At 39.5% G+C, this 24,317-nt stretch overlaps 1 protein-coding gene across 1 annotated transcript; it reads right to left on the bottom strand.

Annotated features, from left to right (window-relative positions):
* Positions 1-8,195: 8,195 nt before the first annotated feature.
* Positions 8,196-19,051, bottom strand: LOC308088670 (uncharacterized protein). The gene is made up of 6 exons (XM_080433221.1): positions 19,026-19,051; positions 17,862-18,083; positions 17,329-17,564; positions 15,864-16,055; positions 13,589-13,652; positions 8,196-9,985 (listed from the first exon to the last, which is right to left on the bottom strand). The coding sequence occupies exons 2-6, from the start codon at positions 18,079-18,081 to the stop codon at positions 8,763-8,765; spliced, it is 1,935 nt and encodes a 644-aa protein (XP_080289347.1). The 5' UTR covers positions 18,082-18,083; positions 19,026-19,051; the 3' UTR covers positions 8,196-8,762.
* Between the last annotated feature and the right edge of the window lie 5,266 nt (positions 19,052-24,317).

The raw sequence follows: 24,317 nt of genomic DNA, 5'->3' as shown, positions 1-24,317 counted from the left end.
AATGGTGGTTGGATTGGGTGCTAAACAAAAGGAATTATTTGCCCTTAAGAACATGGACGGCCAGTTTAGACGCCAAAATAGCATTCTTTAACCAATGGTGTCCAGTAACTTTTTTTTTTTTTTTTTAAATAAGTTCCTGAATACTTTAACTACACTACATATCAAAATTAATTATTCTATTTTTGACTCCATTTAGTCTGTATACACGTCTTTCACATGTCTGACCCATAAACTAATTTAGGGCCTGTTCATTTTGGGTCTGTGGTGTGAGAAGTTCAATTTTTTTTTCTTGAGTAAAAGTATCAATACCACCATGTACAAATACTGTTAAAAAGTAAAAGTCCAGTGTACATTATTTACTTAAGTATATTTTTACTCAAGTACTAAAATACTAAAAGCACTTATGCATAAGATCCCATTTCACATTTTTCCAAATCTATAAAAAATACTTTGAAAATGGTAGATCTACAAGCTTACACGTGAACTTGTAGATCTGCTATTTTCAAATAGCTATGGTTAAAGTGGTTAAATTACACATTAACTATTAACATTTTTTAATTAATAGTGGTGGAGTAAAAGTACAATATTTGCCTCTGGGACATAGTGGAGTAGAGAAGTAAAGTATTTCAATTTGGAAATACTCCAGTTAAAGTACCTGAAAGTTGTACTTAAGTATAGTACTTCAGTAAATGGACTTAGTTACTTTACACCTCTGGTTTGGGCTCTATACACAGCAGCCACATTTTAAAGAAATTGTGCCTCTCCTTACTTCCTTCACAGGTGTTACAAATGATACTAATGAAGGCTCTGTTCCATTCTAGTCAAACAGAGTCAGCATGTTGTCTCAATGGAAACACTCTGCTACACCCGTGGGTCTCAAGTGTGCACCAGGGACCCTCATGGTTCCTTAAGGGGGTTCCAAATGGCCTCTTACGGGTGTGTGACTCTGAGAGTGTACAAATTGAACCAAATGGACCCATTGTACGGGTCCATTTCGTTCCATTTGTACACTCAGTTACGGGAGAACCACCAATGTGCTACACCTAATGGAACAGAGCCTTAATTAGAATCTTGGGTTACACCTCTAAAGGAAGTAAGGAAGAAGCCCAATTTATTTCCAATATGGCTGCTGTGCATGGAGCCTCAGAATTGAACACAACCTTAATCAGTATCACTAGGAACACCTATTAAGGAAGTGGCCACCCTTCCAAACCAGAATGAAAATTCAGACGGTAATGGAATATTCGATTCCAATTGAGGTGTTTACATGAGCATTTTTATTATGAATGAGCAGTCATTCCAAATACAAGTGGAAAAAAATGTCAATGTAACCGCAGCCCCCAAAATGTATTAATATAATCATTAAGACGACAATATAATGGGAAAGGGGTTTATTGCTTTTCATATCAACATAATTGGCCTCATTACAGGTTGTCAGAGTATGCGGTTTACAATCTGCATGTTTTCTGTTTGTTTCAGACTGTTCACCAATAGAGCACCGAAGTCCTGACGTGACTCGTTCATCCCCAGGTTTGCGGAAGTAATTTCTCTATGGAGAATAACATTGGGTCATCTTAGAATCGTCTCATATAAGAATTGTGGTCCAAAAATAAACACCGCGTGTCGGCGTTATTGTCAGGGAGGGGGTTCTGTATCGTTTATGATAGTCAGTCACTTATATTTGATACAGTCTGTTTCTGGCGAAAATGTAACTAATTCGGCGGAAGTAACATTAGCGTTTTCTCACCGTCAGTTGATGCTTCATATCCATAAGAGTCAACACGCCGGGGTCATTTGTTTATTTTTGGAACACAGTTCTTATTTGACGCGATATTAAATACGTCTATGGGATTCAGAACGGGGGTGGAAAACTGCGAACCAGGTAGACAAACAAAGGATGTGTAAATGACGTCAGACTTCGGCGGTCTATGGCCTTATGACACTGTTCAACCTTCGTGGTGGTGGACAGCACACAAAGAGGCCTTTCATCAAGACGGCTTTCTACTCAGTGATCAATGGTAAAAAGAACAATTTTAAGTGCAAGTCATTTCATTGCTTCTTCACTGTGTACACGTGTGACTGACATACCATTAATAAATGACAATTTGTAATAATAAAAAACAATTTTCATTGTTTCGATTGCAGAAGCCGTGCAAAAGACATTCCGACAGGCTACGGAGGAGCAGGTCAATGCAGCCATCTCCACCATTTTAAGCAGGCACCGGGACGTATTGGTGGAGGGGGGTTCAAAACCAAAAGGGCTAGAGCCAAATAAAGATGTCCAGTTCCAACATCCCCATCTGTAATGTGACATTCTTCATAATGCGTACTTTCTACTTTAGTTACATTTTGATGCCATACTTTGGTACTTTTACTAAGTCAATTTTAAATTCTGGACTTTTAATTCTAACATAGTATTTCTACATTGCAGTATTGAGTACTTTTTCCACCACTGCGGATAATGACATCAAAGAAAAGGACACGCACACTGTCAGTAATTTGACAAAAATTGTTACTCCTAGACAGTGTACATGTCATTTTCTTTGATGTCATTATATCAGATATTGTTCCAAATACTGAAGGGTGATGGATGGTGACACAGGCCGTTGTCAGTCTATTATTATTCATGTTGAATAATTCCAGTTTTCATGTGCAGGTTACCTGTTGTAGCAAACAAATGCATGTCAACCAAGTGCCATTGTTGCTGAGAAAAGCATAGTTTGTTCTTTTATTATTCTTCCCTAAAAGTGTCTGGCTGTCATAAAAAGTGAAGTTGGTTACAAACCTCGGCAGATTATATTATGTATGTACGTACAGGCCACTTTATTTTGTCACAAAGTAAGAACTTGCTATTACTTGATTTGACCAGCAGATGGCTCTATAAGAATTTGTCAGTTTTTCATCTGTCTGTTTTTTTGTGCTTTGTTTACTGAGACCTAATCCAGGGGTCTTCAACAGGGGGTCCGGGACCCCTAGGGGGTCCTCAGAGTTACTACAGGGGGTCCAGCAAATCTTTGTTATGATTATTATAATTTTTTTACCTTAACCACTTGAAACCTAATATCCCTTTTCTGAGGAGAACTTAAGCCAAAATAGCCGATCTACAAGCTCACAACGCAGCGCGAGGCGTTGTGAGCTTGTAGATCGTCTATTTTTGGCAAAGAGGTGTTGAGGGGAAAAAAGAGCAGACCAAGAGAACAAAAAAAATGTAATCTGAAACACAATTTTATACAATATAGAGGGGGTCCTTGCTTCATCTCTCTCTCAGCTAGGGGGTCCTTGGCCTGAAAACGTTGAAGACCCTTGACCTAATCAATATAATGGGTGTATTGTTTGTGAGGTCTTAACCAACTATATGTTCCCAGAATATTTGCAGTTTGTTAAAAAAAAAAAGATATATATATTGCAGTTTGTCTAAGGCACCCGTCCTTAAAGGTGAATGTTGGACTAAGGTTTCCTTACCTTTTCTATGACATATCTTAGGATGAATCGTACAGTAGAAAAATGTCATAACTCCATCCTAAGATATCATAACGTCATAGAAAAGGTAAGAAAACATTAGTCCAAATTTCTCCAAGTTTGAGATGTTTTGTTTAAGAAATGTCAATTAAAATTGATTGTACAAAGCTTTCGTATGTTTTTAAATGTGAAATAAAAATGTCTTGCTATTGAAATTAAACTGACAGTTGTAGAATGCTGAAGGGAACTAGGAACACTGTAGTAAAATGTAATTAAATGATCAGGACATCGTGACTACATTACCATTTGCAATAAGCATTTCAATGCAACATGGTCTGCTTTTAGTTTTGCAAGCTTTTAATTTTTCTGAAATTGGGTTTCATGTGAAAAGTTTTATACATTTTAAAGGTAGATCATGCTTATAGTCATTTAGACGTTATTCAAACGTCTATATTTAGTTATATGTATTTGTTTAATCTAGACGTTTAAATGACATCCTTTAGACGTCTAGATTGAATTATATCTAGTGATCATTGTGAGCCTATATATATAGATTAATCTAGACGTCTAAATGATGTCTGCATTTCAATAAAATTATTGAAATTAAAAACAATGTCTAAAATGGAGTTAAATTTCAACGTTTGCCTGACGTCTAAAACAATACTTGACGTTTAATAGCCGTTATTTTAACGTCTTGATATAAACGTATAGCCGTTCACTAGACGTTGAAACAATGTCTAGGCTATGTTTAGACGTTGAAAAAACTTTCAAATCTAGACCACTCATAGACCGGATTTAGCCTAGACGGCTAGGTGCCATTTAGACGTCATTTAGACGTCTAATAGCCCGAAAAATGCTCAGTGGGTTATTTAGTAAGACATGAGAACAGTACATGACAGTACATAACAGTACATGGAAGTACAAATTCAATATGTATATAATTTGTATATAATATATATATAATATAATATATATAATATGTATATAATAGTATATAATTCAAAATGTGGATCGACGGGTCTAAGTATTAAGTACATTTACTCAAGTACTTCCACCAACGTGGATCTTTTTTTAGAGAAAGAGGGCCAGAGGAAAACTTTTTTTCCTTATACTGCTAACGGGCGCCACTGGTACTACAGGCAACGTAGTTGAACGTACACGTCGGCCTGACGGTGAATGTCGACTGCACGGAAGGAAAAACTGGGGCCGCAGGTGACGGAGGGGGAGACAAAAACGACAACGTAACGAGCGCCGTATCCTTACGTCCGACTATAAATGATACTTAAGGCTGTATGTATTCATAATAAGGCAGTAAGGCTGCATAAGGCATTATGCAATCAGTAATAAGGCTGCGTAAGGCAGTAGAGATTTAGTAATAAGGCTGCATAAGGCAATGGGGGTCAGCAATAAGGCAACATAAGGCAGTAGGGAGTCAATAATAAGGCTGTATAAGGCAGTATGGAGTCATTAATGACACAGTAATAAGGCTGCATGAGGCAGTATGGAGTCAGCAATAAGGTAGTATTAAGGCTGCATAAGGTCCTAGGGAGTCAATATTAAGGGAGCAAAATAAACTCACCAAAGGACCATGTTTCAGGGATCTCTATAGAGTGAAACTGTTTTTAATTGGGCCCATTGGAGGCACCACAAATGCAAATAGTGCCCCCCACAGCTTCCTCTTGTCTTGATGGCTGCACCCCACGACTGACACATCACTGGGTAGACAGCCCAGCCTGGCAGAGATCTGTAGCACTCGCCATGCCTTGTTTAGCACACGTTTAGCCTCGTCTAGTAGGTATTTAGCCACCACTTCCTCCAACATTGTTGTTTTCATCAGTGTTTGGAGTCAAACTCAAGACTCGGATAGATGTCGGAGTCTCTAGTTCCGGCCGCTAAACGGCCCTCACACCTATGTTGCACCACAGATCCGACTGATATGTCCATATATGGAGATCTGTGTATCTGTCAGTCCTTGTCCCTTTAGGCCCATATATGGAGATCCCTGATGTCATCAGTATATGTCCATATATGGGCAAATTGGGCATGGTGATATGCCCATATATGGAGATCTGTCAGTCCTTGACCCTTTTATGAATAGTCCAAAAGGGAAGCATGCACATCTCAACACAAATTCCACAGGTGCTGAAAAAAAAAATACGTACAATGGAGAACAAGGGGAGTTCGCACATCAGTCAGGCTTTCTAGTTCCCAGTAGAAAAAGTTTATTTAAAATTAAGGCGACAACTTTCAGGTCTGGCGTGTTAAATACAAAAAGTAGGGACGAGTCACAATCAACATCAGCTGTTTTGCTAAAGTAGACATTTGATACACCCACCTGATCTACAAGACTCAGGCTGCATTGGCTAGTGTCAAGCCAAGGACTTGTAGATTTGGGAAATATAATTAAGCGGCAGTAAAGCCAACTGTCATCAAGAGGAAAACAATTCTCCAAATAAGGGAGTCAAGGCCATCAGAATGGCACAAAAGGTGCAGAGAAATCAACATTAACTGTAAGCCATTAATGATCAATGGAATATTTGAAAAATAGAAAGAAGACTCATCAATAAAGACGGTCAAAATGTAACGACCATAAACAAAGAAAATATATAATAAGGTACAGCAAATGCAATACAAAATATGATGGGACAAATCGTGGAAGGACAAAATCAATAGCAAACAGATGAGTATATACACAATACACATAGTAAGGATACAATACAAATGTAATTAAAAACAGAGAGAACTATCCCAGAAAAGGCTTGGCATCGAATTCCTCGTTGAGCCTGTGAGGAGCCATAGTATTGAGTGTATAGATTAGAAGCTTCTCGCTTCATAAAAGCTTCAAGCTGCAGTAGTAGGCGATTGTGATCACCACCACGGGGAGGTCTATACACCTATCACCCAATAGCGCAAAGAGGTGATGCTGTGTCCTAACTTTTTAAAATGGGCTGCAACAGGATTGCGCTCATCACCACATCACACATATTGCTTCTGTGTTCACTCATTTGAGTGCGGAGGGCTCTACTGGTCTTACCTATGTATGACAGTCCACAAGGGCATTTAATGAGATAGAAAACAAAAGTAGTGGCGCATGTGATAACTCCACTTATTATTGTCATTTCCTTACCACTATGAGGATGTGTGAAGGACTTACATTTAGTGGTTTACAGCTCATTTAGTGTTGCAGCCCATTTTAAAAAGTTGGGACACAGCATCACCTCTTTGCGCTATTGGGGGATAGAAAAGGTGGATAGACATCCCCGTGGTCTTTATAAAATGGTATTTGAAAAATAATATAACTAGTAAGAAAAGAAAATAAGAATAAGTTCAAATAAACTGTAAAATAATAAAATGACAGTACAGAATAAAACAAAACTCAGTAAAAGGCAGCAGCAAACGGACAAGTCTTCAGCTTTGATGTCAAAGAACGTGATTTCAGACACCCCATTCGGATGCTATCAATGCATTGAATGGGACATTCAGATGTGACAAGGGTTAGGTAGGGCTATAGCCAGACTTTTGAACACTCAAGATTGTTTTACTGTTACCAATTACTTTGTTTTCATTTAAAAATGTTTGTGTTGAAAGCTACTGAGATGAAGGAAGACACTAACATTCTTGAGCATATTTGAAAAAAAGACTGTGTCCCTGGAGGTGTGACCACCAGTCCTGTTACAGACTGTACACCAGGTTCTGGACGAGATCTACTGTAACAGTTAAGGTCAGTACACACCAGGAGCGATCATTTTGTGTGATTACTTCACATTCATTTAAATGAACACAATTGGCCCATGTTGGGGGGAGGGAAGCCGAGTAGGGAGGGTGATATTTTTACGGCCTGGTGCGGCACCTGTCAGCAGGGAGCGTTGGGCGGGAGGAGAGGCCTCCTGGTGGGGTCACTGTTAACAACCTCACTGTCACCTACTCAACACCACGTAATCCCCTCTCCAGCTTGGTAATCGCTACCTGGTTCTGGATGATCGCAATGAATCCTCTTCCTCTCCCCACCACTACCTGATGATACTGGACGAGTGGAATGAACCTTCTCCCCCTCCTTGCCATGACCCCCAGTTGTGTGCCCCTCGGCTGTCCACTCCGCCTCACGGCATCCACAACACCTTTCAGTCAGGTTTTAGAACAGGCCACAGGACCGAAACAGCCCTCCTCAGAGTTTTTAATAAATGATAGCCGCTGACTCTGGATTTCCTGCTGCCCTGGAGATCCTTGACCTGATAGCAGCTTTTGACACAGTGGATAATCGGACCAGACCAGAGAGCACTCTGTTGGTGTCACTGGCACTGCTCTACAGTGGTTTAAGTCCTACCTGACTGATAGGAGCTTTTAACCTGCCTTTAAAAACAAACACTATCAACTCAACTAAGCCATTGTTGAACTGACATCAAAGCCTGGATGGAGACTAACTTTTTAACCTGTCAGTTTTAGAACAGATTGTGGCTCCTACTGTATCAACATTCCCTCTGCAGATTGTGGCTCCTATCAACATTCACTCTGCAGTCCTTGGAGGTTTTTAAATCTTTATTAGACCTATTTGTCCCCCCTGGCCTTTAATGCTGCTTGACCATGCATACTTTTGCTGTGTATTCTTTGATGCCTTACACTTTGATATTATGTTGTTTTGCTTTACTCTTGTTGTGATCTGTTTAACTTGTTTGTTTTCCTTTAGTGTTTTCTTTTCCCCTTTTAATTTCATTGATTTTTCTTCTGCTCTGTTTTTTGTTCAGCACTATGGTTCGACCTTGGTCATTGCAAATGTGCTATATAAATAGAGTTTGAGTTGAGTGGAGGAAACAGCAGCAAATGTGTGTAGGGAGGAATTAATTGTCACAACGACTAAATTGTGGAGAAAAAGCTAAAAAGAAATAACACTAATGCACCAATGTCTTACGATAGTTATTTAAATGCACATCATTTTAAGAAATAATTTGTGTTGCAAAAATGTATATAATGAAGTTACAAGCAAACCCACCAGCATGATAATACGTATGAGATATCATGTGTAAACTCAGATTGCTCTTTTAAGGCATTTTACTGATTCTACTGTATGCATCCACATTGTATTTTGATCAAAACACTTGCCAGCCTGAAACTAAAGTTGCTATTGCCCTGTATGAGTCTTCCTGTGCATGTTCAGAAAACATTTATGTAATTTCTTTCTTTTTTTTAAGATCATGATTACAAAATGTTAAACTATAGGGCTATTATTCTGTATGAATCCTTAGGTGTCTTTTCAAATTGCTCGTTTGACTAAAGCTAATTCTACAAAATTGACACACAAGAGGATTTTAACCTGTATGAATCTTCATATGTGATTGAAGACATTTTATATAAGTATAACTTTTGCTACAAAAAGAACAAGCAAATACTTCCCTAGGCTTTTTCCATGTATGAATCATCATGTGAGATTTGAGATTAGATTCAACGGCAAAGCCTTTGTTACAAACTGTACAAAGGAAGGGCTTTTCCCCTGTATGAAACCTCATGTGTATTTTCATATATCCAACTTGTCTAAAACTTTTGTTACAAATTGTACATGCAAAAGGTTTTCCCCCTGTATGAATACTCATGTGGTTTTTCAAACCTCCAGCTTGTGAAAAGCTTTTTCTACAAATTGTACAAGAAAAGGGCTTTTCTCCTGTATGAATACTCATGTGGTTTTTCAGATATCCAACTTTTGTAAAGCTTTTGTTACAAATTTTACACTTTTCACCTGTATGACGCCTCATGTGTGTTTTCAGATATCCAACTTCTCTAAAGCTTTTGCTACAAACTGTACAAGCAATTCTTTCCCCTGTGTGGATCCTCATGTGAGATCTCATATTTACAGCATGGTTAAATGTTTTGCTACAAAATGTACAAGTATAGGGCTTTTCCCCTGTATGAACCCTCATGTGATCTTTCAGCTTTGATTTATAACTAAAGCTTTTGCTACAAACTGTACAAGCAAAAGGCTTTATATGAATCTTCATGTGTTTGTTCAGATATAATTTACAAACAAATCTTTTGCTACAAACTGTACAACTAAAGCGGCCTTTCTTTTCTTTTTGACTCCTCATGGGTGGCGTTTGTTTTGATGGCTTTAGGTTCTGGGACAGCTTGTTGCTCAAAGACAGTCTTTGTTGTGTATCGTGTGATTTCTGTGTGTTTGAAACTGACTCATCCCTGGTCTCCCAGTCATCACTGTCTTCAGTGTCAGATTCAGAACAGTGTGAAGAGAGGAGCTGGTCATCAGTAGTTGGTACCCAGTACTCTACGTAAGCTTGTGTTTTCATGTGTTCAGTTGAGGTGCTCGGTGGATGCTGCTCTGCATCTCTGTTTTTATCATCATCTTCACTCTTCACTGCTAGTAATGTGAACGTTGACCGACCAGCCTCCTCTGGACTTAGAAGTACCTCCTCCTGTTCCTCTTTAATCTGTGGAGGTTCTAGTTTCACCTGGACCAGACTGGGGCTCCTCTCCTGATGTTCAGGGGAAACCTCCTCTTTATACTCAGGAAGGAATTGGAGACCTAGAAGGAGGACAGAGGATGTAACTTCACAGAGAGCAACTCAATGTGTTTTCTGATTGGATTGGATAGAATTGATTCCCCTAGTTACCGATTTGTTTTGTAATGATAGGATTCATGTGAACAAACCCATGTTCCTCTTCTCTCTGCTACACTAATCACATCCCACTAATACTAATCACATCCGACTAATACTAATCACATCCCACTAATTAACTCATTCACTGCCAGGCTTATTTCAAGCTAGTTGATCCATATGCCAAAGGCATTTTGGGTCAAACGGAGAAAAACATTTCTCCGTTTACATTTTAACATTGAAGTGGATGGAGAATGAACTTTTTGAAAATCGTTTTCTCCTAGTTCCTTTGATATTCAAAAGAAAAAAAAATAACAAAACAAAAAAAAGACGTCATTGGCACTAATGGCACACTGAAAACGTCCGTCAAAAGACGTCATTGGCACTATATGAGTTAACTAAACCTGCCACACTTTGTGTGTAAAATTAGGTAAATCTCCTAAAGGTAGAGTACACTCAAAAGGTATTTCTCATTAATACTTTAACACAATCAACACTTTTCACACTACTGCTACTTTAACACTATATACACTTTCAACACTACTTACTTTTAACACTACTAATACTTTAACACTATCAACACGTTTAACACTATCAACAGTAACACATTTAACACTAATACTTTTAAACGTGTTACACTACTAATACTGCAACACATTTAACTCATCCAGTGCCATTGACGTCAAAGACGTCCAAATTATCATAAGCCCAGAGAGCCATGGACGTCTAAAACGTCAAAAGGTTAGGAAAAACTTTCAGAACCCAAGATATCGTGATCCGAAGATTTGCTGCTCCATCCACTTCTTACTTAAAAAGGCTGTATCTCGTCTCCTGTGTACTATTTTTTTTACTACGTATTTTTGGCCCAGACATGTTATTTTCAAAGGCAGACAATTAATAGGGCTAGGTTTGAAGGCCACGTAGAGGCCTGAAAATCTAGTGTATATCAAATTGCTTGAGTTAAACCTAAGAAAAATAACAAGTCTCTTTTCCTCTCAATATTTTAGAACACTTAACACTCGCATGACTGAGGTTTCATACTCCTCCACCAAGCCTGAAAAATGGTCATTTTGATCCCCAAATCAGGCTATCCTATTGGCCACTGTCTCCCTCTGTTCTCCAGACTAGTTCACACTTTCTCCCCCAAACAGTGGGGGGTTCCATTGTCTTCTAAAAAGCTCAGAGTTGAAAATGGGTTGCCAAATTTTGAGAGAGAAATAAGCAGGCAGGTCTATGAAAGTGTAGGCAGTAGGCTAGTGTGTATTTCTATCTGTCTCCTATATGTCATCATGATTTGTGATTTGTCTATGTGGGGATCTCATTTTTACTTCCATGCAGTGTTGATTTCGTTAACGAAAACGAAACGAAATATGTTCGTCAACGCACATTTTTCAAAGGACGAAGACGAGACGAGACCACCACCCATGAATAAACAATAACTGGGACTAAATCATTATGCAATTTCGTTGACTAATAAAGACGAGACGAAAATGTAATTCACTAAATAAAGACTGGACTAAACTCATGGTCATTTTAGTTCACGAACAAAGACGAGACGAAATATTATATCATATATTTATTATATGATTTTGTCACTCCCTGTCTCCTCACAGCGCAGGGCATGCTGTTCCTCACTCTCTCACACACACACACCCCCTTTTAAAGTTGCAGCCGCGCACGCACACACACACACACACACAGAGTGGCAGAATGGCAGGAGGATTCAGAATTCAGAGCGAAACTTTACAAAATAAAACGGTAAAATGCTTTAAGTTTGCACGGTGCTCAATCCTGCGCAAAATATCTGATCTTCAAGCATAAAACAGTTGCTGCGTGACAAGCTGTATGCTTGTAGATCCTATCTTTTTCCACCGCTTTGCAGTGAAAGGGAAAGTGGAAAATGGGTCGCCAAATTTTGCGAGAGAAATAAGTCAGGTCTATGAAAATGTTACTGCATGCGTCGTTGTGCCCTGAGAAAACAGGCATGAATGGGGTAATAGCCGAGGCTAATTTGCAACACCAGTCCCTGGTTAGACCTTTCTATATAAATATATACCTAATAAAAATGCATGAAGCTCTAATCTAAACAAGTATGAAAATATATTTATATCTGCAAAGTAACTAGTAACTAAAGTTTTCAAATCATTGTAGTGAAGTAAAAGTACAAGATTTGCCTCTGAGCTGTAGTGGAGTAGAAAAGTATTACCATTATAATGTAATTATATATATAATTATAATATTAATAATAATAGAAAGACGCGAAAAACAAGCCCAACGTCGCTTATAATAAGCAGACATGGCAACATCGACTCGCATAGACTCGCTGCTGCAGCTCGTCTACGGGCCACTCTGCAGGGGGTCTAGAGGTGTGAACTGCTCTTGCCTGGGGGAGAGAGAGGGAGAGCGGTCAATTTAGCTGAAATATAACGGTTGGGATGGTATATATGGTATATATTTCAAATTTATAAAAAACGGAGATGATTTGAAACAAATATTTAGGAAAAGTCATGAAAGGGGAACTTTCTCAGAGCTTCATGAGAGAAGATAATCCACTTTAAATTCTCAAAATCGGTCATATTGATAGCTTAGTCATGCAAGTGTTAAGTGATAATTCACTTAAAAAAAAAATTTGGGGTCATTTTAACATCTATTTGGGCTTTTGTGAGCACCCCAGACAGTTTTTAAGTTGCTTCATTCAGTATTTAGACGTTTGATATTTATTTTATCAGACACGCCCCCTTCGTATATAAACCCATTGTAACTTCAAAATCCATCATTTTCAAAGTGATAAAAGTGATAAACTTATACGTTACTATATACTGCTGAACATAAAAAAAATTATGTAAAGTTACAGCTTTAGAAGTAACGAAAATAAACGTAGCACCTAGTCATTTTATCACCACTACTGTACTTACAAGTTTCTTGTCTAAGAACACCGGCCTAGCTATCAAAATATACATCAGGCTGATGCCTGATGCATATTTTGTTTTATGCTGCTCTCCAAAAAAAAAAGCAGATGTACTAGATTGTGTCCAGGTAGCTCAGTCGGTAGAGCACTTGCCTCTTGACCACAAGGTCATGGTTCGATCCAGGGCATCGCTGATTCAGCGAATGAGTAGCACGGCTTGGGTGTGGCAAGTCATGCGTTAAGTACTGAGAGCTGAAGGTGTTGCGCTCCACCTCAACAATCCATCTCCAGGGGTCTATCGCACTGCAAAACTCTGCTTAAACACGCTCTGGCTGAGATTTCGAAGCTTTGGTAACAAACATTATTGAATATTTGTGGTGTAAAATCCATGCTATTCATGATATGTTTGATTAACCACAACAGTTTAGCGGTGGAAAAAAATTGGACACGCTGCCTAATACACATTATCCTTGTATCTTTGAATGTAGTCAAAATCGACTTTATATACATTTTACAGGTGTGATGGCGCCCTTGACTTGAGTGCAGAACTCTTCTTGGACTATGCTCTTGATAAAACGTTTTGGGCCCTGAGAACAGAAGTGCAAGAGTGTGTTTTACTCACAGCCTGTTTCAGTGTCCTCACGGGTGAAGATGGCAGAAGTGCAGGCAGCAGCAGAGCTCAGGTCCTGACTCATTTGCTTCACACACACACACACACACACACACACACACACACACACACACACACACACACACACACACACACACACACACACACACACACACACACACACACACACACACACACACACACACACACACACACACACACACACACACACTTAAACTAGAGCTATATCATGAGTAAAATAAATTGAGTTGCACAGTCTCAAGAGAAAATAAAATACAATTAACCACTTTCAACCTGGCCTCCCTATTTTGGTTTGGTTGTTGTCAGTTGGGAGCTGCCCTGTCAGACATTTCTGAACCTTTCTTCCTCAGCAGGGCTCCAGATTGCAAAGACTGCTAATTGAAGATGAAAATGGCAGATTGTGTGTGTGTGTGTGTGTGTGTGTGTGTGTGTGTGTGTGTGTGTGTGTGTGTGTGTGTGTGTGTGTGCGCGCGCATCCACTCTCTCTCTCTCTCCCCCTCTACAGGCTGCTGCACACACACTCACTGTGTCTCTCGTGTTTGTGTGCGTGCACGTTGCCAGTGCGCATTCCCTCTTTGCCTTCTGTGTGTGTTATACAGAGGTTCCCAATGTACATGTACCAGAGAGAAGGCGGCAGGGAATTGCCAGTTTATGGATTGTACAAATACTAGAAATTCGTAATTTCGTTCAACACCGCGGGCGAACGGCTCGCTTCTTTGGGGCTTGTTTTCATAAACCTGGTTACTTGTTTATCTCACTAAACCTGGCAACTGTAGGAAAAACGACACAGACCGCATGGGGCCACATGCAGTACTGCAAATACATCGCGGACCCCCTGGGGGTCCCCTGAGACCCCCCTGGGGATCTCTAGAGAGAGAGGAGCCGTACACCGCCGACCGTATTTGGATATACTTCCACATAGCTCAATGTAGAGCCCGACCGATGCCAGATTTGTGGGTCCGATACCGATTTTGGAGATTCCTGGACCACCGATTGACGATGTTTTTGACCAATATTTTGCAATAAAATAAAATGATAAAAAATAAATTTCAAAAACTTCTTAACATCAAAACTTAGTTTTTGTATTAAAGTGTCAGAATTCAAGATTGAGAATATCTAAATAAAATGCAATCACATTAATTTCAAGTCAATAATGACTGAAATAATTCCACACCTTGCTTTTAACTCTTTCTTTTCCAGGCATCTATAACAAGGAGGGGGTGTTAAGTAAGTTAACATCCTAGACAGACTTTGTTCATATATATTTCTTTAGCGATATGCAAGTAGCCAGAAGATTGTAGTAGGTTATGCCCATAAAAATCAGCTACCTAACCGTTTGCGTGATCCATAAATTAACGAGCCTCGCATTGGGTCATTTCATTTATTAAATTCATTGAGCTCATAGGTCTCTCTGGAAGGCATACATAACTTTAATCTCAGTCAGTATTATTATTGTGAGATTGAGGAAAACGAGAAATCTTGCGGATTTCACATAATATACATACACCGCAGCAGCAGCACAACCTAGGACGACTTTGTATCAACGCTCATCTGCACATGAGACAGGCAGCCTGCAAGCTGTTAATGTTAATGACAAAAACATCGGAACATCGGGGGGAAATAATGACCGATGTCCAATGTCAGCATCGGGGTCCAAAATGACCGATACATCGGCCTCACCGATGTATCGGTCGGGCTCTAGCTCAATGATATAACATGATATGATATGTAATATATAAATAGGAGTCAACTTCTGTGTTATGGTACGGTTGGGTTTCACACCTGATGCGTACCATACCGATACCGAGCACACAAACACATCAAGCTCTTCCAAGCGTAATGAATCTCAGTCTTAAAGCAACAGTACAACAGTAGAGGCAAACCAAACAACAGTTGATGCTATAATTGATTTTTTACTGTCCAGGCTACAAATAAGTTAATTGTTGGAACTTGAAATCAATCTACAATTAAATATCATGGTTGATGTAATATAGAAAATAATTACTGTTTTGAAGAGACTGTTCTGTAGTGTTTTACACAAAATCAAAAGGCAATGGATTTTAGTAGTATATTATGGGATAACTGTGTGCACCGCACTGTCGGCAGTGGTACCCCTTAACCCCAGGCAGGGCAAGTAGAAATTTAGATGGGGCGAGTAGATATGAGATATACTAAAAACCTTAATGTGCAACCCTGTCATTATAGGCATTTTCAAAAGGAAGTGGAGAACATTGAATCCACTAACCTCTGTTTCACTGGCATGAGCAGTCACTTTACGGTCACTGTGATCCTCCAGGGAGGCAATATCTTCTCCTTTTCCTGTGAAGGCCTCCCGGCCAGTCTCTCTGGTCTCCACAGCCCCACGATGCATCCCTGCAGCCCCCTTCACCTTCTCAATCAGGAGTTCACTCTCACCCTGCTCCTCAGTATCTGTTGACTGATAAGAGACACACGGACATGGAATGGACCCAGAACTTTCTATATCAGCATTGTTGCTGTATGCTGTCTTATTTGGTACCATGTGCCATTGCTCTACTTAATGTAACTGATTGCAACTGCTCTGTTCAAATTTTATATAAAAATAACGTTTACTCTCTGATCTTAGTCAGGTTGAAAAAAAATCAGGAAGTTATGATAGTCTTATTGGCCATGTGTGTAAACTTAAGTATGCTTACAAGTCAGGAAATGTAATAAATCTAATAAACTAGTCATTAGCCCTCTACAGTTTCAATATCAACAACAAAGCTATCAAAGAAATCAAGTCAAATTCAAAATGTCCAGTGGGAAAAAATGTCCATATCCCATATCCGTATAACATCTTCATGAACTACTATCATCTTTTAGCTGCAAATTATACATTTTCATGTACACATAATGGTTATCAAAAACAATGAAATAATCATTAGTCTTTTTTTTCTCTTTTGCTCCACTTTCTAATCTATAGGGATCCGGCGAAAGGCGTGGCCAGGCCCAGAAGGACGTAGTGCCGGTGGCCATCTTGGATGATCACTATAACAACAGCTCGTATCAACAACATTGACAGTTACTCACAACGCAATCTGGGAACCCAAAGCCAAATGAGAATGAAAAACTCAAACAGCAGCGCCCTCTGCTGTTTGTACTATCTCATGTTGGCTCTGGGACAATGACGACGCAGCACACGTGCGCAAAGGAAACCGGGGTTTTAGTCTGCCTTCACGCTCCACTTCCGGGTGGTGCGACTATGTTTTCATTCCCACTAACAATATTTCTACACGGAACACTAACACCACTTCTCCCAGAGAACATGGATCGTTTTGGTTATAAGCCCACTTGTTTCTATGATGAAAGAGCAAGTTAAAATGTGAATATCTTTCCGTGGTTTTGTCTGCTCCGCGGACGCCATTGTTAAATTAGTTTCGGCTTGTTTCGAGTAGGGAAGGATCAGCGGACACGTAAATCCCGCCCACTACATTTGATTGGGTAAAGCACGGCCTGCTTCCTGATCTGAAGGCACGCCCACGCCCACACAGTGCGTACACGTTATGACGAACCTTCACGACAGATTCCAACGCAGAGCAGAATCTGTTCTTGAGAGATTACTCACGACGTGAACTGAACCCATACACTACAACGGATTTATTGGTAAAGGACAGAAGATGGATCGGGCGATGCGTGGCAGAGATATACCATACAGAGATAAGCTCAACGCTGATGCAAAGGCACGCTACCTGGAAAAAACGACTGAACTCTGCGGATTCTGGTTCCACCGTAGCTTCTGGTTCCGACGTAGCCTCTGGTCCCAGCTCCGTCTGTCGAGCTGCTGCTGCCGTGCGTGCTTGACTTCTCGCTGCCCTCCGGCTCAACCGCTCTGCGTTGTGCAGTGATGCATTCCCCTCTGTGTGCCCCAGATGTAATGACGGTGCCCAGTCAGAGTCACAGTCATTCATTTCATAGGCTGGTTTACCTGAAAAGAACAACGTTTTGTTGCTTAGTTGTGTAACCGAAATATAATAGTCATCTTGAGAATTAACTATTATATATATATATATATATATATATATATATATATATATATATATATATATATATATATATATATATATTTTAGGTATAAACATATTTATACATTCATTAATCATTGAGTAAGTGAACGGGACATGAACCAGCTTCATGTGCAAACAACAACAACATAACACTGGTGAAAATAGTTATCTGTGTAGCCTTAAGAGTCAAATGTGTTTTGATTGTAACTTAAACTTACCCTTTTCAAAATGCCGTGAACACACATACATGTGTGGGCTAATGTTGTTGAAGGTTATGTTACTTCGTCTTACAGCGGACACCCAAGCCATACGACGTTTCTTTGATATCTCCGACATCTGATCTCCATACTTTTGCTTCCAGGTTGGAAATCCGTACATTTTAATTCCAACGTCTGAGCACCTGCTATTGCACCCGACAATGCAGCACCATCGTACCATTGCTAAATTAGAGCGACAGACAAGTTAGAGATAGAAGAGAGATGGAAGATAATGTACACAGTCTACACTTGCTGCTTGATAGACAAGAGGCTAAATAGTTAAAAAAAAGACCCCCAGACCACCCCACCAAAATTATCACACTCACAGTACCTCATTAATCTCCACCTACCATCAGTTTCATTACTTGATTTCATTATTGAAGCTTAGATTTGGAAAATGATAGCACACCCACCCAGTGCAACCAGTTGTACCTGGTCGGGGTATTATTACAACTGGTATGTTGGGTCAGGTGCAAGTACAACAATGAAAATGAAAATACATTCTTTGGCATGCAGTGGTGCATGGCTTGATGAAATAATAATAATAACTGCACACGCCAGATCCCACTCCAAGGTTTATTTGAAAAGGTGGCAGCCCTGATGGGAGTGATCTGTGGCTGTGTATGTGGAATACATGAAAAGGTACGTAATATCACAACCATTCTAGGGCTAGGGCATAATGAGGAATTATAATACGACGGCTTCCCTATTTATTTGAGTCAGAGAGACGTCCTACACGGAGACACAACAAGCTGAGAGGAGGAGAGAGAGACTGCTCTGTTGTTGATGATAATGTCTCTTTGGCTAGCAGTAATAATCCTTGTAGAATGAATGGAAGTTATGGACGTTAACTCTTCAGTGAATTAACTACTACTGATGCAGCTCACTGGACGTTAAACAGCTAGTTAGCTCCATTAGCTTAGCATAAGCACAATTTTCTGTTCATACTCATATCCACGTTTAGCAAAGCCAATATAACATGTTGGCCAGTTCTCACCACAATACAGCAAATACACAACTGTCATAGAATAATAGACTATTATGTACAAGTAATGAATCAATAATAAAAACATGACAATACATTCCCACACTTAACCCAATAAAGCCTGGTACACAATACTGTACCTGAAAGGAGGAAATAAAGTGAATCAATGCAGTTTGCAGACAGTAGACATCACTGTAGCGTTGCCAGATTGCGTGAGAGAAATAAGCAACCAGGTCTAGGAAAACTAGCCCAAAATAAGCAATTGAGCACTTTTAACCTATGCAGATCTACAAGCTTGTAGATCTGCAATAAAATGTGGATATTTGAAACATTCTATCAACGCAAATGCTCCCCTGGGCACGAAACATTTACTATGTATTTGTTTTATTTATTTACTATTATTTAATATTTAAGAACCACGGTTTAAATAATAATTTAAAAACATTGGAAGCAAGCAAGCTTAAATAAGCAAGTACACTTTAGAAACGCAACCCACAACCAACTACCAATATTTACAAGCAACTTTACAGAAAAAGACGCCCAAAGTCGCTTATAATAAGCCGAGATGGCAACATTGACCATTACCCATCATGCAACACTACCAAGACATAACTAATCAATCAATCATGAGCTGAGCTGATGCTGAATAAATAAATAAATAACTTCACACATGAATGAATCCCGTAAAGATCACAATAAACAGTCAGGGAGCATGAGTAGAAAGAACAGCCTAAAGTAGCCTAATCAAGTAACCATTTTCCTGGTTTGTGAAAAGGTGTAACGATTAAAAATGTCAATCGGTTCGGGTCTGTTTATACAGATGGAGGTGTTTATATGAAACGAACAATATTCTTTTTGGACTTTTTAAACAGCTTAGAATTGAATATTAGGCTCCATGTAGATGTAAACCCAGCTTGTGTTCTGTTTTCTTCTGTGTGAATGTGCCCCCTAGTGGGCTGCATTCATTACTGCATGGATAATCATCCATACCTCAATGCTTGAGTGAAAACACTTCACTGCAGCCAAGTGTTTCATTCTGTTATCTGGTCTATTTATAGGAGTTCAAAACGTATTTTATTGTCATATATTGGTAGACATTTTCTTTTGGCATATATCTGTTATCTAAAAATCACATTGATTTTGACAGCATAGACCTCAAAGTTGAGGTTTCACTGCAGTAATTGTAATAATATACATATTACAATGTACTGCATTGAATACTGAAAAGCTTCAGCTGATAGTTTAAAGATGTTTCTCAGGAGGAAATGTAAAATAGTCAAATACTCCATATTTGATGCATAAATGATTTATTTTAAAAGCTACTGTCTGTTTTTCCACTTATGTCTACATAAGAGGAAATCTTTTTAAGAAAACTCATGAATACAAGTCAAATGTTGGCAGTGAATACATATTTGTTTGCATGGAGACTGCTGTGAAGTCCAAATGTGCCTTGGGATTTATCTATTTTACACCCACACACGTAGGCTATATAGGCTATAGCCTAGACTTAAGGGGTTCTCAAAGCTTTTATACCAGGACCCCATTTTATGGCGCAAATATTTTGACGACCCCACACTTGATTTGTAGAACAATGTTACAAATGAATCATACATTGTTATTCTGGAATAGGAATATTTATTATAAAATACATTTACTCTGTGATTCCTGTTCATGTTGTATCTTGTCAACAAGGTTTAAAAGCTATGGAAAATGACATTTCACTTGAAAACACTTCTGGGTCATTTTAACATTTAGCCTACTCAGACATTAGTGTGTCACCAGACATTTTTTAAGTTGTTTGATTACATTTTTCTCTCCGCCAGGCTGAAAGCCATGTCTGTCCGTCCGTCCGTCCGTGTGTGTCTGTCTGTGAACAGCTAATCTCCGGCACCATTGGCTTGATCGCAGCGAAACTGTGCACGCACACTCCATGTGCCAGAGCAGAACCTCTGCTCTGTTATATTTTGTCCAAAAATCACGCAAATCGGAACACAGTATCTCTGTATTCAGATTTTTTATATTCCATCGTGATTGGCTAAGATTGGTTTGCAAAGTTTGCAGGAGTGCTCCGTTTTGAACTAAATGCCTCAAATCATGAACACAGCGTGCAATTTTGAAATGTTGCACACCCATTCTCACTAGGCCGGGGAAGAAATTACACTTGAAAATGTTCAAATCAGGCGCTATAACAGGCCGATTCGTATTTTTACCTATAACTGCACCAATCTGTGTAAAACTCTGTATGCGCACTCCCTAGAGGCAAAGAGAAACGTTTGCCCTGCATTTATCACATCTGTCACCAGAAGGCCGACTTATGTAAAACACATTCTTTGATATTAAAAATATTATTTTGTATCAATTTCACGCAAATTCGTACACATGATGTCTATAGTCATGTGATCAAGACGAATCTGTTTGATTTTTCATAGTCCATTTTGATTGGCTAAGATTGACATCTAAGGTTTGCAGGAGCGGCCCGTTTTGAACAAAATGCCGCAAATCATGAACGCAGTGTACAATTCCGGGGAAACTTTGCGGGCACATTCACACTACGATTAACCCTTTTAACATTTCCCTATTATAGCGCCACCAGGAGGCGAATTTTTGCCAAATGTTTTTTTCATATTACCCCTAGAAATGTATTCCAAACATCACGCAAGTCTCTACAGTCAAGTGATCAATCCGCCCGATTTTTCACATTCCATCCTGATTGGCGAATTCCGAACATTGCTGGCCCACAATAACCTACCTGACCTTGGCGGAGACCTGTGCTCCGATGACGAGCACTTTTTCTACTTAATATTGATTTAATCAGACCCAAAAGCGTCAAACAGAATTTTAGATTCACTGAAAAAACACTTCCCCGGCTTTTGGTGATTGATGTCATTTTAATATCTGAGGAGGCCATGTTTTTTGGCCCCTAAACGCCAGGTGTCGGATAAGAGATAATAAACAACCGGCAGCTATGACTGGCAGTAGCACTCACTTTGCCTCGTTTAGCACACATTTTCCCTCGTCTAGTTGACTCTAGTAGGTATTTAGCCATCACTTCTTCCACCATTGTCGTTTCCATCAGTGTTTGGAGTCAAACTTACTGGCCAACCCTCCTCCCAAGTAGCGACCGCCCCTTTCCCACCTGATCGCTGTAATTTGGCAACGGCCCCTTCTGTGACACACGCGGAACTGCTTCGCCCCTAGTCACTGCATCACATTCCAGGAGAACAGCACAGCTTTCCTTCGTGGTGGAAAATAGTGCTCGGCGCTGGCACTGCCTGGGGGGGGGGGATTTACGATTCTGTCCCCATCGGTACACAACTCGAACGGTGCGGAGTCTGCTCAAGCGGACTTCGCAACGTTCGGCAAGGAAAATCGCTCATCGGTGCCTCTCGTTGCTCAAGTCCGCTTGAGACGGCGCGCCTCCGTCGTTGTAACCGTTTTTTGCTTAAAAAATAAAAAAAAATTGTTGCCTATCATTAAAACAACCATTCATTAATGTGCAACAAGTGTTGAATGGATTTAAATTATGAATAGTACTGTAATAATTACTATCAAGTCCCCATATCTCTTCAGCTCTTTATACAGACAATTGTAAGCATATTATATTTTTTCCATTATTTTTTCTTTGTTTTAACCAAAATATATCACTTGCACTACATTTCACTTGGACCTTCAAATACAGTACTTTTCTAACAGACAGAAGGCAAGTGACCTTTTTACTTATGGAAAATAATATTGAAGAAACTGTTAACTGGTTAATGTGTGTACCGTCACCTTAAAAGCGTAATTTATACTTCATCGTACGACGGTGTCACACACCAAACATAGCCGATCTCCAAGCTCACACTGCGTCTGTTCACACACACCACGTTGTGTTGTGAGCTTGTAGATCTGCCATTTTGGGCAACGCTAGACTGAGAAGACGCAGCACATTGAATATGTCACGCTATAGTCATTCATTCGCAGGGAGATTTTAGAGTTTCCCAAAAGTTATGTCGCCAAGTTATTGCGATCCGGTGGTAAAGTAGGGTCGGTCAGTGCACGCAGCCAGTGCACCGAGGGCACAGTGCACTGTATTTTCAAATGGCAGCACACCGACCGCACTGAATCTACGAACGACCAGAGAGCACACCAGCGTTCTCAGTGCATATTTCTGAACGCACCCAAAGTATCCACTTTTCTCTGGGTAAGAGTGTTTGCTTATTGCCTAAATTGTAATTGTATCCCTAATGGGTAATTTGGAAGTCAAACTCAAACTCTGGAAGTTTGTTTGTATACCACATTTAAACAACAAGGCAATTCAGTATGCTTTACACAAAACATTAAACATATTAAGACACATCAGGAACACATTATAAAATGGCAATTGAACAAAATATAACTAGTTAGAATAGAAAATAAGTTATAAGAATAAGTTCAAATAAACAGAATAATAAGAATAAAATGACACTACAGAATACAAAAGACTTTTGAACACTCAAGATTGTTTTACTGTCACCTTACTTATTTCTTTTCATTTAAACATTAATCTAATTATGCTTGTGTATTGCTGCTGAAAGCTGCTGACAGCTACCAAGATGAAGGAAGACACTAGCATTCTTGTGCATATTTGAGACAAAAACTGTGTGTCCCTGGAGGTGTGATAACATAAGTCCTGGTTACAGAGAGTAAACTAGGTTCCGGAGGTGTTATACCCCACGTCCTGTTATAGACAGTACACCAGGTTATGGACAAAGTCGACTGTAACAGTTAAGGTCCATACACAACGGAAGTGATTTATTTTGTCCGATTAATTCACATTAATTTAAACTCCCGTTTGTGTTATGAGCATATGCTCATTGAGGATGATTATAGAGAAAACGAAGAGAAAATCTGCTATGACCTCATCTACATAGACCTGGTCCTGGACACAGTGGACAGTAACACTGCTGTAAAGACTGACTTCCAAATCAGAGCTCAGGACATCCCTACAATCTACGACAATTACACAAAGGGTGGTGATCAAGTCAAGTTGAACCTGAAGTGATGAGTTTGCAGATGTCCTACCCAGCCTTGAACTTAACATTTTTCCAAATTTATAAACACAGATTTTGTTTTAGTTTTTTTTATAGTAAATTGGGAGTATATTTGTTTTTGTAATGTTGCTGGATGTAAAAAAAAAAAATTACTTTTAAAACCGTGAAAAAAACCTATGAAAACCTATGAAAAAGACTTCATATGCCCCCACTGCAATAGACCATGTGGCTCTCGCATTGGACTCCACAGTCACCTCACAACTCACCAAAGGAAGAAGTAGAAGTCATCATCGGATACGATGGACTACCATAAGTAAGCAAGATAACACAAGTCCTGGTTGCAGACAGTAAACTAGGTTCCGGAGGTGTTATACCCCACGTCCTGTTATAGACAGTACACCAGGTTATGGACAAAGTCTA

The sequence above is a fragment of the Gymnoscopelus braueri genome, assembly GCF_963280865.1.
Source record: "Gymnoscopelus braueri genome assembly, chromosome: 7".
Lineage (NCBI taxonomy): Eukaryota > Metazoa > Chordata > Actinopteri > Myctophiformes > Myctophidae > Gymnoscopelus > Gymnoscopelus braueri.
Note: the sequence above shows the minus strand (reverse complement) of the source record. Positions and strands in the feature narration are given on the sequence as shown.